Source organism: Aulonocara sp. 'chitande type north' Nkhata Bay, linkage group LG6 (assembly GCF_057382095.1).
Source record: "Aulonocara sp. 'chitande type north' Nkhata Bay isolate Kocher_YH1m ecotype deep benthic linkage group LG6, A_spYH_male_GT1.1, whole genome shotgun sequence".
Classification (NCBI taxonomy): Eukaryota; Metazoa; Chordata; class Actinopteri; order Cichliformes; family Cichlidae; genus Aulonocara; species Aulonocara sp. 'chitande type north' Nkhata Bay.
This window is the reverse complement of record NC_141349.1, coordinates 25,897,276-25,909,944: the sequence shown is the minus strand read 5'-3', so window position 1 is coordinate 25,909,944 and position 12,669 is coordinate 25,897,276. Positions and strand designations below refer to the sequence as shown.

General features: G+C 39.4%; 1 protein-coding gene across 1 annotated transcript in view; it reads left to right on the top strand.

The window, feature by feature from the left end:
- The window catches only part of pcdh7a (protocadherin 7a), a 40,443-nt gene extending 32,112 nt beyond the window's left edge, over positions 1-8,331 (top strand). Inside the window, exons 5-6 of the mRNA XM_086295897.1 lie at positions 2,385-2,586; positions 4,118-8,331. Coding sequence (XP_086152023.1) covers positions 2,385-2,586; positions 4,118-4,656 — 741 coding nt within the window. The 3' untranslated portion in view covers positions 4,657-8,331. The remainder of the gene's footprint in view (positions 1-2,384; positions 2,587-4,117) is intronic.
- The last annotated feature ends 4,338 nt before the right edge of the window (positions 8,332-12,669 follow it).

Below are 12,669 nucleotides of genomic sequence, written 5' to 3'. Positions count from 1 at the left end.
TGTTGAGTTAATATTATTTTATGATCAGAAGTAGAAAAGTTTTGACAGCCTGTTAAGTGAATAGAGGATTTCTTTTTGTCAACACCTGTGATGTCGGAAAACACTTATTATTACATGTTCCCACATTTTCTTGCTCATGTTCTCGCTGACTCTTTACACCCAGCTTCTACTCATTTATCCACTGTTCCCTCTCTGAGCTGTTGCCCCCTGTTTGAATAAGTGGAAAAGAGGTTGAGCTGCTTCAACTAAGTGAACGCTCTAAAAAATACATTGCTGTCTGTGGAGAGTTAAAATGAAGCCACCGAGGTTGCAAGAACTACTGGTTTTCCATTAGATTCCAATGTCTCGGCTCTTTCCTCACCCTTGCACGTGCCTCCCATCCCTGTTGTCTGAGTCACTTTTTCTCATCCCCATTTTATCTCAACGATGTTAAGAAGTGGCAGAAGAAACACGTGCTCCATTAATTTCCCGTTTCTCCTTAATTAATTTTGCTGTGTTCGCCTCTCATCTTGTCTTGTGCGTTCATTAGGTGAACTCGCTCAAATGTTTCTTTTCTTTCTGCGCGTGCTTGTGTGCCTGTTTGAAAGAAAAGGAAGATTTGGTACAGTCCGGACTTTTATTGCAGCCCTCCATCAGTTTTCCTCCCCGATTATCCTGAGGTGACTTTCTGAGCTGACGTTTTGTCCACCCTAATCTGCTTCCGTCCTCTGCTCAGTCACTTCCTCCCCATACGCTGCATGTTTCAAAGCAGATTTAGGTTGAAAGGGATGTAATTTTGTGACCAGATAAATGAGTATGAAAGGGGTTTGTGGGGGAAGGGGGGTTATATAGAAATGGGCTTCCTGGTGCAGAGTGATCCCTTCAGGCCAGACAGCGTCGTTTAACTTTCACTGATAGCCTCTCAGCGTGAACTTATAACAATCTTTATCCTCTCTGTCTCGCCTCAAAGTGAAAACCGCTCCGCTAACTAGACTGGGGGTGATTAGAGCGTTAAAACTGGAGCAGGTGCGATGCTTAGTTTGCATGAATGATGTAATTCACTCCTGAAACCACTTACACTGTAAAACTAGATTATTTGTTATTGATGGGAGATGGTTCAGTGGTTTGTGTCGCAAGGATGCTTGCAACCTATTTTTGAAAGTTGCAGTTCTTATTTATTTTTTGCTATTCAGATATTAATAAATTTCTACATTATGATGAGTTGGCTTACTTCTAAACTAAGATAAAATGAAGGAAAACGCTTGTCAGATCTTTTGATATCTCATATCTCTGGAACTGGAGCCCAAAGAGTAAATTGTTGTGGATCACAAATGTGTAGTTTTACATTCTTATTTTTTTTATTAACCCTTTAATGCCCAGTGTATTATATTAAAATGCATTTTTTAGACTTCTACATCATCTGTCAACCCTCCCCACTCCCCCGAAAAACCTAAATAAATCTCACAATACATTTTAAGCAATAAATAACAAAAATAGAGGTAAAAAAAATGCCAGGTGTAGCAAATGTGACATAAATTAAAACTCAGGCTTTAAAGGGGTTAAATAAATGCAGTGGATTTTAGTAAGTAAGCTAGTGCGAATTCCACATACACAGCAGGATGATCTAGTAGAGACTGGCTTGAGCTGAATACGCTGCCTGTCATTCATTTTGAAGGAACATGTCACCCTTTGCGCCAGAGAGGCTGTATGAGCCTTTGGAGACACAGACAAGCCTTTTTAACTGGAAAGCACATGCACCACCGAGGCCTTTTTTGCAGTTTCAAAAGAGTTAACCACGCTCAGACTGAAATTTAATGGCCTCTTCCTTTGTGCATGTTCCACCATTCCAGCACATTTCCGAAAAATCTGACCTGCCAGTATTTGTACCTGAGAGACAGACAGGAAAACGGAAGGCCTTCACCCCGGCTTTTGCTTTAGTCAAAAGCATAAAATCTGTGCATGTCCGTTTTTTCTTGCTGTCAATGAGAAAGATGTAAAATGTCACCAGACTCATCATTTAACATCCTTCTCTTATTTCAATACAGTGCTGAATGTTGTTTGTGAGCTTGAACTTTATATTACCCAGCTGCTACTACTAGGCACCATTCCAGATTGAAAAGAAACTCTCTCTGGCCCGTCCAGAGGTTTGTAAACATCAACCATGTCCAGAAACCTTAATCTAAACTAGGATTAAAGGCCAACTGAAAACTTTGAGGGAGTGCCATGATTGGTTGATAACTATTACCCTGCATTGTAGCAGCTAAGCCCATAATCAAGGCGAACATCCTCCGATAATCCCAATATGTCTTTGCAGACCCCTGCCCAACAGCCTAATCCTCAGATTTAGAACCTCAGATTAGGAATACTGGATGATTAATCTCATATTGTGCGTTTGTTTTCTGCAGGGGACCCTTCGCCGGGTGACCTTCTCGGTAGTGAGCCAACCACAGGACGGTGGTTGCTATGACAGTGGCCTGGAAGACTCGGAGACTCCGAGTAGCAAGAGTTCATCAGGGCCTCGGTTGGGAGCCCTGCCACTTCCAGAGGAAGGCTACGAGCGAACCACACCTGAGGGCAGCGTAGGGGAGGAGGAGCATGTGGAGAATGGTACACACATGGCGCATTAGAGCTCAAAAAGGCCGAGCGATGCATTTACTTGTATATGTTTTACTTTGCTTGGACATGTTGATAGACACTATCTATGTCTCTCATTTTCTCTTTCCCTATCTCTCTCTCGCACCCCCTCACCTCCTCTTTCTATGCCATAAAAACACACAATAACACTTTCATTAAAACCTCGGCTTGCTGTCAAGGCCTCTGGAATCTTTTCAGTCTTTCACATGATGGAAATCTGTTTTATACAAAAAAGCATTTGTTCTGTGTGTGTGTCTGTGTGTCTCTGTGTGTGCATGCACTTGTCCCACATATACAGAGTGTTTCTGAGTAATATGTGAAGGTTTTTTTTAATAAAAGCTAATGTGTGTTAGTATGTTATGCCAGAGAACCATCCCTGGCCTTGTCCAAGCATCTGCTTCACCAATGAAATTGTGTTTTCACCTTTTTGTGCAAAGTCTTTGTCAAGGATGGCAAGCGACAAAAAAAGTTATTCTTTTGATCTTTTCACTCGTCTTTCCTCTGTATATGGTCATGCCAGGGCTGCAGCAACATCGGCAACAAGCCAGGGTCACTGTGACCTTGGTGAATAACTAGTTCTGTGGCTATCAGTGAGTTTCCAGTTCAATGCTGCTTCTTGCCAGTGTGCGAAATTTTGTTGAGTTTAATACGTTTTTGTCACGGTCAGATGGGGAGACGAATTGAACAGAGAATTCATTGTGTTGGCTTTAATTATACTGCACAAGTATGTTCTTGTTTGGTTTCGCATGAAGTTACTGCTGCCGCTCTACATATTCAGTAAAACTTTGCTGGCAGATTACAGCAGAGATATCTAATTTCTTGCGGTAAATTCAAGTGAAGCCAAAGTTAGAAGCTTTAACAGGAAATGAACACATTACATGACATGACAAGACATGAAAAGACAAACGACTGGTTTTGCATACATAAGGCTACAATACATCAGCATTAAATCTCTGGTAGTCTTGCTAACCTTTGGAAAAAAGCACTGGAGGAATGTTACAAATACACATCCAATCAATTCCTTCCACATAAAGAAATTTAGTCTTGCCATTCAAATTCCTGCTGATGAATTTCCTTTTCTTTTCAGTATTTTTTTCTTTTTCTTTTTCTTTTTTTGCTTTGACCTCAACTTTTACCTTTAATGTAATGCTGAACCGCACCTGATTTTTTTATGCATTCTTTGGATGTCAGCAGTTTTTCTTTTTGCTCCAGCAGCATTTTTCCTTTAATTCAACCCCCTCCTTTGCAACCTTTGTCTAAAACCATCTTTTTAAAGCTATTTTCTGTCTTCCTGTCTCATTGTTCAACTCTCCTTTCTCTCTGGTACTTTTTATTTCCTTGTCTCCTCATTATTTGGTGGTCTAGTGTGTGGCACCGTGAGTCAGTTCATTGTGACATTCCCCTTTCACTCTCTTTTCGCCAGTGTTTTCATTGTGATATATTACTTGTTAAATTAAGGCAGAGATGTCATTTAACTTCTTTTGTTTCTTTTTTCTGTATCCAGATGCTAGACAGCTGCCAGATGTAGCTTTGACAGGGAAGTGTACCAGGGAGTGTGATGAGTTTGGCCATTCTGACACTTGTTGGATGCCTGTCCGCTCTTCGGCACGGCCGCGTCAGCGCCACGGCAGCGACCCACCACGACTCTCGACCTTTGCCCCCGGAGATGACAACAATAACCTTCGCGGTAACGACCATGAGAGTGACAGTGAGAGTGCGGGAAGCGCGGGGAGCTCCGAACCCGGAGTGGTCGTCAGTGGAGAAGGTCAGAGATTACCTTTAGCCAATGGGGATCCGCTTGGCACCCTGGGTAGGGGAAACCACAACAGGAATATGGGTGATCACAACCGTAACCTTCTTAACCGCAAGATGACTTCTGCATCCTACGACACATTTAGCAGTGCTGGTTTTGGGAGACGCCAACAAGAGGAGGGAGGGGGAGAAGGCCAAAACCCACCTGAGGTCATACCACTGACGCGGACAGGAGGGGACTACAAGACCACATCCTGCCTGACCTTGTCACGCCGTGAGGTCTACCTGTGACATCCTTGCAGTCCTCACCACTACTTCCTTTTCCGTAACAAGAGGGAGGATTAAAACTTCACTGGCAAGTCATCAGCGTGAAAGGACTTGGAACCTGGGAAGATGTGAAACTGTCAGAAAAGATGTTTTCCAAAAATACTTTTTGATTCTGACTAATATTTATAGGCCCTTAAATGTAGGAAAAAAATTGGATAAACTCCTAGGAGAACCCTGAACAGAAAGAACACTTTCTAAAGCATTTTTCTAAATACTGGTGAAAGTTACCTACAGGCAAAGCTCCTCTTATGACAATGTGGAGGAGGACAATCTTCTCTTCTTTTTACCTGAATCTGATGCATGCCTGACCCTATCCCACAGAGGGAACTGTATGAAGAAGAAAGAAGCGGAGACGGTGTAAATTCTGATGCTATAAATTCCTGAGTGCGTATAAAAACTGAGTCTACAGCAGACCAGATTTGGACTCAACTGGTGAGCCATCTGCTGAAAAACCACAGAGGTTTCATCCAGTCAAAACAGATTAAAAAAGAAGTGACGGGTCTTTGATTGAGTTATTTGAATCTAATTCAAACCAATCAGTTTTTCTAATGTCTAATCAACTGTATCATAACACAACAGGGGGATATTAACCAATCAAACTGCTCATGTCTTGAGGATTTTCTGTCATAAATAGAGCATAAAGTACCACCTGAGTGTGATCGCCGTAATGTTACACACTAGAAAAAAACGTCAGTTGTTTAAAACACATACGATTCAGAACAAACAGCAACAATGTGAAAACAGACTTTTCTTACAATCAAATGTAATTTTTCAGAATACAGTGTCCTCATAGTATGTCAGTAGTGCCACAGTATTCGGGCGTGTGTGAGAATATATGTTTATTATTTTACCTTTACACCCAGTCTGTATGTATATAGTGTATGTCAGTATTTGATAAAACAGCAGCGTTATCTCTCCGCTGCTGTCTTTCGTTGAGTAGACTGGGGTGCTTAGTTCATTGCACATCTACGGTATCCTAACGGTGTTCATGTATGATAAGTGCTTTCTCACGCACACGCGGACACATATGCACTCATACGCATGCAAGCGCTCATACACTGAGCATAGCATGTAAACACAAACATACAGTGCATTTACAGAATGTGGACGTGCATAAGGCCACCGTTTATGACACGAGTCAGTGGCTGTGTAACATAAAGTATGTAATAACCTGCATTAACTTTCATACAGAAAAAATTAAGAACAGGCAAACACAACACACACATACACACAGCATATTTAAACATAAGTCATATAAACGCAGTGCATAGTTCATGTGCACTATGTATGTATGTGCTTTTTTATCATAATTTTTTAACATTATCATTGAACTAGCTGTAGCATTTTGCCTGCTCCCCTCCATCCAGTATTTAAACATGAAATGTATTTAATAATTATTCATCTCTGACTGATGTGTGAGACTACATTAAAGGGAATTTCAGTGACATCTACTGTAAGTGACGATAGACAATGTGAAAACCGGAGCTATTCTGCTGTACGTAGGACTCATAGAAAAGACCAAACTTCTATAGCTTCTGTAAGAAAAAAAGGAAAGAAAAAAACTGCATGAAAGAAAGATTATGCTAACTTTTTTTTCCCCTCTTTTTTAAACCACATGCTTTTTTGAATACCACGCCTATTTGGATACATCTGTACTAAATGTGTGTGCTCGCGGGGAAATGGAGATAATGATTGCAGCAAGGGAGTTAGCTTCAGTGGATGAGATCGTTTCTTCTTTATCGTGGAGAGAGTTTGAAGTAACCTTGGGCCCTTTCGCTCACTTTGGCACAAAGGATGCCAGAGGCTATATATATATATATATATATATATATATATATATATATATATATTAAAAAAAGAACATAGTGAATTGGGAACGTAAGACTTGTGCTGCGACCCGTTTCACCGCGCAGTGCTGACCTGAACACGCCCATACTGCTGTGCTGAACTGCACAGATAACAGACTCCTTCACATTTTGTCCTTCCCATCAGCTACTGCACGACTTCGACACACTCTGCTGCATTGGGCTAAAGAGTGGGTGTGGATTGAGGCCAACACATCTTAATTCCCATCATCAGTGTGTGGCTCAGTGGTGTGATAGGGATAATAGGGTTAGGTCGTCCCTGTGGTCTTAATGAGTTTCTTTTCTCCTCTCTTCTCCTCCCTTGATCTGTTCTGATCTCATTAATGTCTGGATAGAGGAATGTAGCACTGCTGGAAAATTGCTAGTGTGTCTCTTAATTTTTCTGGTTGTTTTCGGAACATAAGAGTGAACTAAGACATTTAAAAAAAAATGTGTAGTAAGGTTCAGCTTACTCACAGAGTCGCGGCTTGACTGTCACCTCACTGAAAGATAACTGGACTGGAAATGAAGCAGGAATCATTGTGACACCTCCTTAGATTTTACAAGGATAAGAACAGCTCCGTGTGTGTGGATACACTTTGTATACCTGTATATATCTTTAACTTTCCAACTCTGTAAAAAACACTCTTTAGCTTCAGGTCCACTGATGTATTTACTCCCAAAGCCTTCATTACTCCCATATACCCCAATATGGCTGTTTACTGAGCTCTGTTTTTGATGGACTGTGCTGAGGATGTAACAAAATTCAAAGCCTAACATTTGGGATTTTTCGCTTCTTGGAGACTTCATGGGGATTGAAAACAATCATAATATCCTGCATGGTATGTTCTGAGAGACAAAAGGACACGTGCTCATTCTCTGGGAGAATGAGTTGAGATAAATGGTTTTCAGACCCTTAAAGGGCATCAAGAACCCGTGGAGAAACCAGTTTGTGAGTTTTGCAAAGAGACTCTTGAGACAGCCCTGCCTTTTAAAAGTGGCAAATATTTCTTCAAACTGCTGTTTTATGGCAGTTCCACGATGGCACCTTTCAAACACTTAAGAGTGGATTTAAGGGAACTTTATGTAAATGAATCTGTGTGGGTGTGTCTCTTTTTTTTATACTGCACGTTTAAACATGAAGATGTTTCAGTCTACTGCGAAAATGAAGAGGGGAGAGAGACAGAGAAAGGCATCATGTCTGAGATCTGCCACCGACTAATCAAGACACTTTTGAGAAGAGACACTTCAGTGGATGCCATGTACCTGTCATCCCCCTTGTGCTGTTACCCTAGCCATGTACAAATAAAGTACACTGTAGAACAGACAACCGGAAACCATAACAAACGATGGCATGCTTAAGGTTCAAATCTGCACTTGATAAAAAAAAGGAAAAAAATGTTATTTTTGTTTTCCTCTTCTTTGTTTTCTTTACCTTTAGGAATTGGCTCTGTTTCTTTGCCAATTCCCCCCTGTAATTACATAATGAACTAATTGCATTTGCTATGATGTGGAAGAAGAAGAAGAGCTCTTGACGAATGGTTTGGTATGAAGATTAATCATGTAAAAGTTTGACTTTGACATTAAAAACTTCAGACATACCCATTGGCTGTTAGCACTTTCACTCTGTTCTCAGATTATTTCGCACAGTAACAATGAGAGCAACAGCAGGTGTGACACTTGTAATGACACCAAGCAAAATAACTTGCAATATTTTTTTTTTATCAAGAACTGAGCCAAATGTTGGCAAATTTATTCATCAATAAAGTCATTACTTACAGCAAATGGAAGCCTTACTTGAAAGTGGTACAAAACTGGAGACAAGGCCATCTTTATTCAAGGTCAGCTTGGTCCAAATTCTCAGTTTCATAACAGCAAGCTGCAGTTAAAAACTTCAGAACAATTTTCTAAGCAGGCTGAAGTGTGGAGGTCATTCTCCCATTTACATCTTCCAAAGTCAAGAACGCCCAGTGAAGTTTAGCTTTTGTCTGCCTTCCTGTTGAACCAACAGCACCACTGTCACGCAATTATATGTCATTTTTGCAGCTGGCTGATATCTGAAAATTAGATTATCACAAAAAAATAAGTTTATCACTAAAAGGTGGAACAATCTATCAACTTTGAAATATTCTGCACTGGACCTTGTTACTAGAAAAGTTTAAAATGTAGAAGCAATTTGGATTTGGACTTATCTGAAAATGCTTCACAGGTGTTAACTGCTACAAAGATTAGCGTGAAGGACTTTAAAATGTCAAAACGAAAAAGAAAGGAAAAGAAAAATGAGAATCTGTGTTTGGTTTGAGTATGCAACGCTGACACCAGATGGTCATGCGTGGTACGTCAGTTTCCTGGTAGAGCTTTTTCTCTGTGTCATAACCCCTTTAAACATGCAGAAGTGAAGTACAGTAATATTTTTAAGCAATTAAAGGCATTAACTTTACATTAAAAAACATGTCATTTTAATTCAAATGACTCTTTTCACTGAACCAAAAATATTTGCTAAAGATTTAGATGTAATAAAATATCAAAATATGATGTCCCTGAATCTTGGAAATGATCCTTTAAGAAAAGAAGGTTCTTCGAATTTATGTGATACACAATATATTTTACATGATAGCTACGATAACTATTTAAACATTACTTTATTGTTCTTGAAAGGAATTGATAATTTCAGAAAACAAGCACATTTTAATATTTGAGTACCCATTATCAGGGGCATCGCAGCAATTAAAAGTTGAATCCTGCACTCTACTCTGTTTTCCATTGTCACAGAACAGCATGTTTTCTCCTGAACTTTGAGCTGGTTACAGCACTCAGAATTTAATGCGTTCCTGTTTCACAATTAGATTTTCAAACAATTCCAACTAATTACTAAATTACTTTTGCTGTTTGACAAAATTCAATTCAAATGCATCTTGTTTTATTTTTTCCTCGGGTGATGGCTTATAATAATCTCACATTTGATTTAAGGTTCAGTGAAAAAAATGTCAATTGATGGACTCTAAAGTCATATAATTGTGTGTCCTTATTATCATCAATTAGAATAATCGCTTGTATTACTATGCAAGTGTGTCACCCATTCAATAAAAGGCTGTTTTCACCTGGAAAAACATTATGAAGTGCTGACCTCAGTTTTAAGTTTTCAGGAAATAGCCACCTAGATGTATTTGCATTCCACAGAGGACAAATTCTTATGTAGCTGGTAATAAAGTAATAAAAGCACACATTGATTAAATCATTTAAAAATATTAAAAACCTTCTTTGAAACATCAGAACCATCATATCAATCAACTTTTACTCATATAATAAGCACTAGCCATAAAAGGTTTTGTAAATGATAATTGAATAAGAAATTGTCTGTCATCCAGAAAAAGTGTTAAAGTTAAACTCTTCATTAAATTCAAGGGATACATCTGATGGATGTTCATTTTATTGATTTTATAAAGATAGAAGAAAGTGTTGCGATTGCGCCCGGTGAAGTAAATCCCAGCATGTTAACCTCCTCACACACTGCCCAGCAGTATATCAAGTGGTCTTTGGAGTTGTCAGGTGTTTTCAAGAGCTTAAGCTCACTCTTCTTCTGAGTGACAGAAAGCTAGATTGAATTGCCTTTGAATTGGCTTTACATGCACAGAGAACCTTGGGCTCATTGCTTCAAAGTGAAAAGACATATTCGTGTAATATGTTGAAATTCGCCTGTCTTATTCGTTTGTGCTTTCCAATGAGAGGGGTTTATTTTCAGATCCTATCAGAAGGTGTAAGAGTAGAAGATGTAAAGAGTTCTGCAACTTATCCACACACACACATACACAACATTCAGGATTGGTAGAAGTGAAGATAAAGCATTAAGGATGCGATAAATTCTGTCAGTGCAATGTTCCTATGTTAAGGGGAGCCTTGCAGCAGAGCTGTAAACACTATTTCTCGCCAATATGCCAGACAGATGATGTGAGATTTGATCCTCCCCGTCTTCCTCGATAGGCTGTCATTTATGTCTTTTCATCTTTTCATGGTCACACCAGCCTCAGCTCATCAAAGCTGTGCCATCAGCATTCTTGGTAGGAACAAGGAAGCAGGAAATAACACATATACAGCACATTTTATATAAAAGCGCATCTTTTAGCATGATGGCATCTGCCTATACCTGCACGATAAAAGTTACTTTTCAGATGAAAAGTGGGTTATTCAAATGTTCCTAAATGTTTATGAAGCAGGATAAATATGCCAATTATATATTTCTATGAAATATGTAATATATTTGACAGTCCTCTGCTGTGCTTAGCTTTGCACTTGCTGTAATGTATGAAGACTGCATGGTATGTTTTAAGGCTAATTTGCACAGTATCAATGTCAGTTTGGTTTCTGCTGTCAAAGTAAATCCAAACAAGTGAGAATAGTCATTACTGTAAAATGCATTAACGGCTTCTTCATGTTTTAGATGAAGGGGTTTCCATGCCGATGGAAGGCTGCAAGAACGGTCTTGAACGAAAAATAAAAATATATGCAGAAAATGAAGCGATCACATTGCAGAGCCATGCCGTACCAAATGTGCGATGTCACAATGGTCACTATACCAGGACTTGTTATGATGAATAGGTTTCAGCAGGGAAGAAAAATACGCAATGCAGTATTTGTGGCAAAGCGGAACAGGTGGAACAGTTTTTCATAAAGATAAAAGAGAAACAGCTAAAACAGCATTTAAATTCATTGGTACATGTTGTTAAGGTTTTGCAGTTATACATCCTGAATGAACACATTTATATTCTGTCCATTCTTTTTAAAGGACTTTTAAATTAAGGATTCATTTATACACACGTTTAAAAGTGAACTTAGGATTTCCTCACTGCATACTGATGAAATCTAACAGAACCTTTCACAGCCTCTGCTCTGCTTTTATGTAACAATCATGTGATTTTCAGAGAACTCACTTTGACACTCACAGAGTAACGTTATTTCCATACTTGCAGGACCGCACTGCTTAGATTGGTGTAATGGTCTCAAGGCGAGACCACTTTTCAGTGTTTTTAATTTACCCCATGGGTCTCCTCAAATGTGTTTACTTTGTTTGTGCCATTTCCTCACAGATAAGTCTGAGCTCATAATCCGTAGGAAGTAATAAAAACCCTCTGTGTGTGTGTGTGTGTGTGTGTGTGTGTGTGTGTGTGTGTGTGTGTGTGTGTGTGTGTGTGTGTGTGTGTGTGTGTGTGTGTGTGTGGCTGATGACCTGCAGGTGGTGACATGTGATTTTCTGTTTCAAGTGATTGCAGGGATGTCATTGCATCTCCTGATTGACCATTTCTTTGGGTTTCCAAATGTTTCTTCAGTCCTTTGTTGTTTTTTTGTTGTTTTTGTCTTTATCCTCACAAAAGAAGGTTTGGGGGGGGGGGGGGGGGGGTTCACTTGTGTAGCTAATTCAGAATCAAAGTTGTGACAGCTGCCCAGTGTCGAAATTTTACTACATGTGGTTAAGTTTGCATGTTAGTAAATAACACCCCCACTCTCTGGTCTCTTGCACCGTGAGATAGGCTCCAGAGCCACCCTGTGAAAGCCTAAGTGGGATAAGCAGTGCCAAAGGAGTGACAGATAGATACGTTATACACTTCATTTCTATTTCCAGTAATTCGCTTTGACTGTTTTCATTTGGGGGATAAAAAAAGTACTGTAAAAACTGCTGCCCTAAAGCTTTATTTAAAAAGTTCATCCATATAGCAAATGCAGTCTCGTCTGTTACTCAAGTAAAGAGGACACCAAACATTGTTGCTCAAGTTTAAATCAATCTACATCCATTTCAGATTCTGAATGCCTCGAGAGTCTAGACCATTTTCCCCAAAGTTCAGCATGGACAGCATCTTATTTAAAGAAACTTTTGTCTTTCTCAGGCAGATGTGATTTACTGCTGTTAAAAGCATTTGATGATGACACATTTAACATGGGGATGTGTAATAATGTCAAGTGGTAATGCCATTAATAATCAAACTGCATCCCTCTACTTCCTCCTTAGAAGGCAATCATCATTTTTGTGGTCTTGATAATTTTGTTGTTGAAATTAGGACTATAGTTATGATCCATACTATCTCTGCAAACATGTCTGTTTTAGAGCTACGAATAATGGACCATTCATTACCGCGTATTA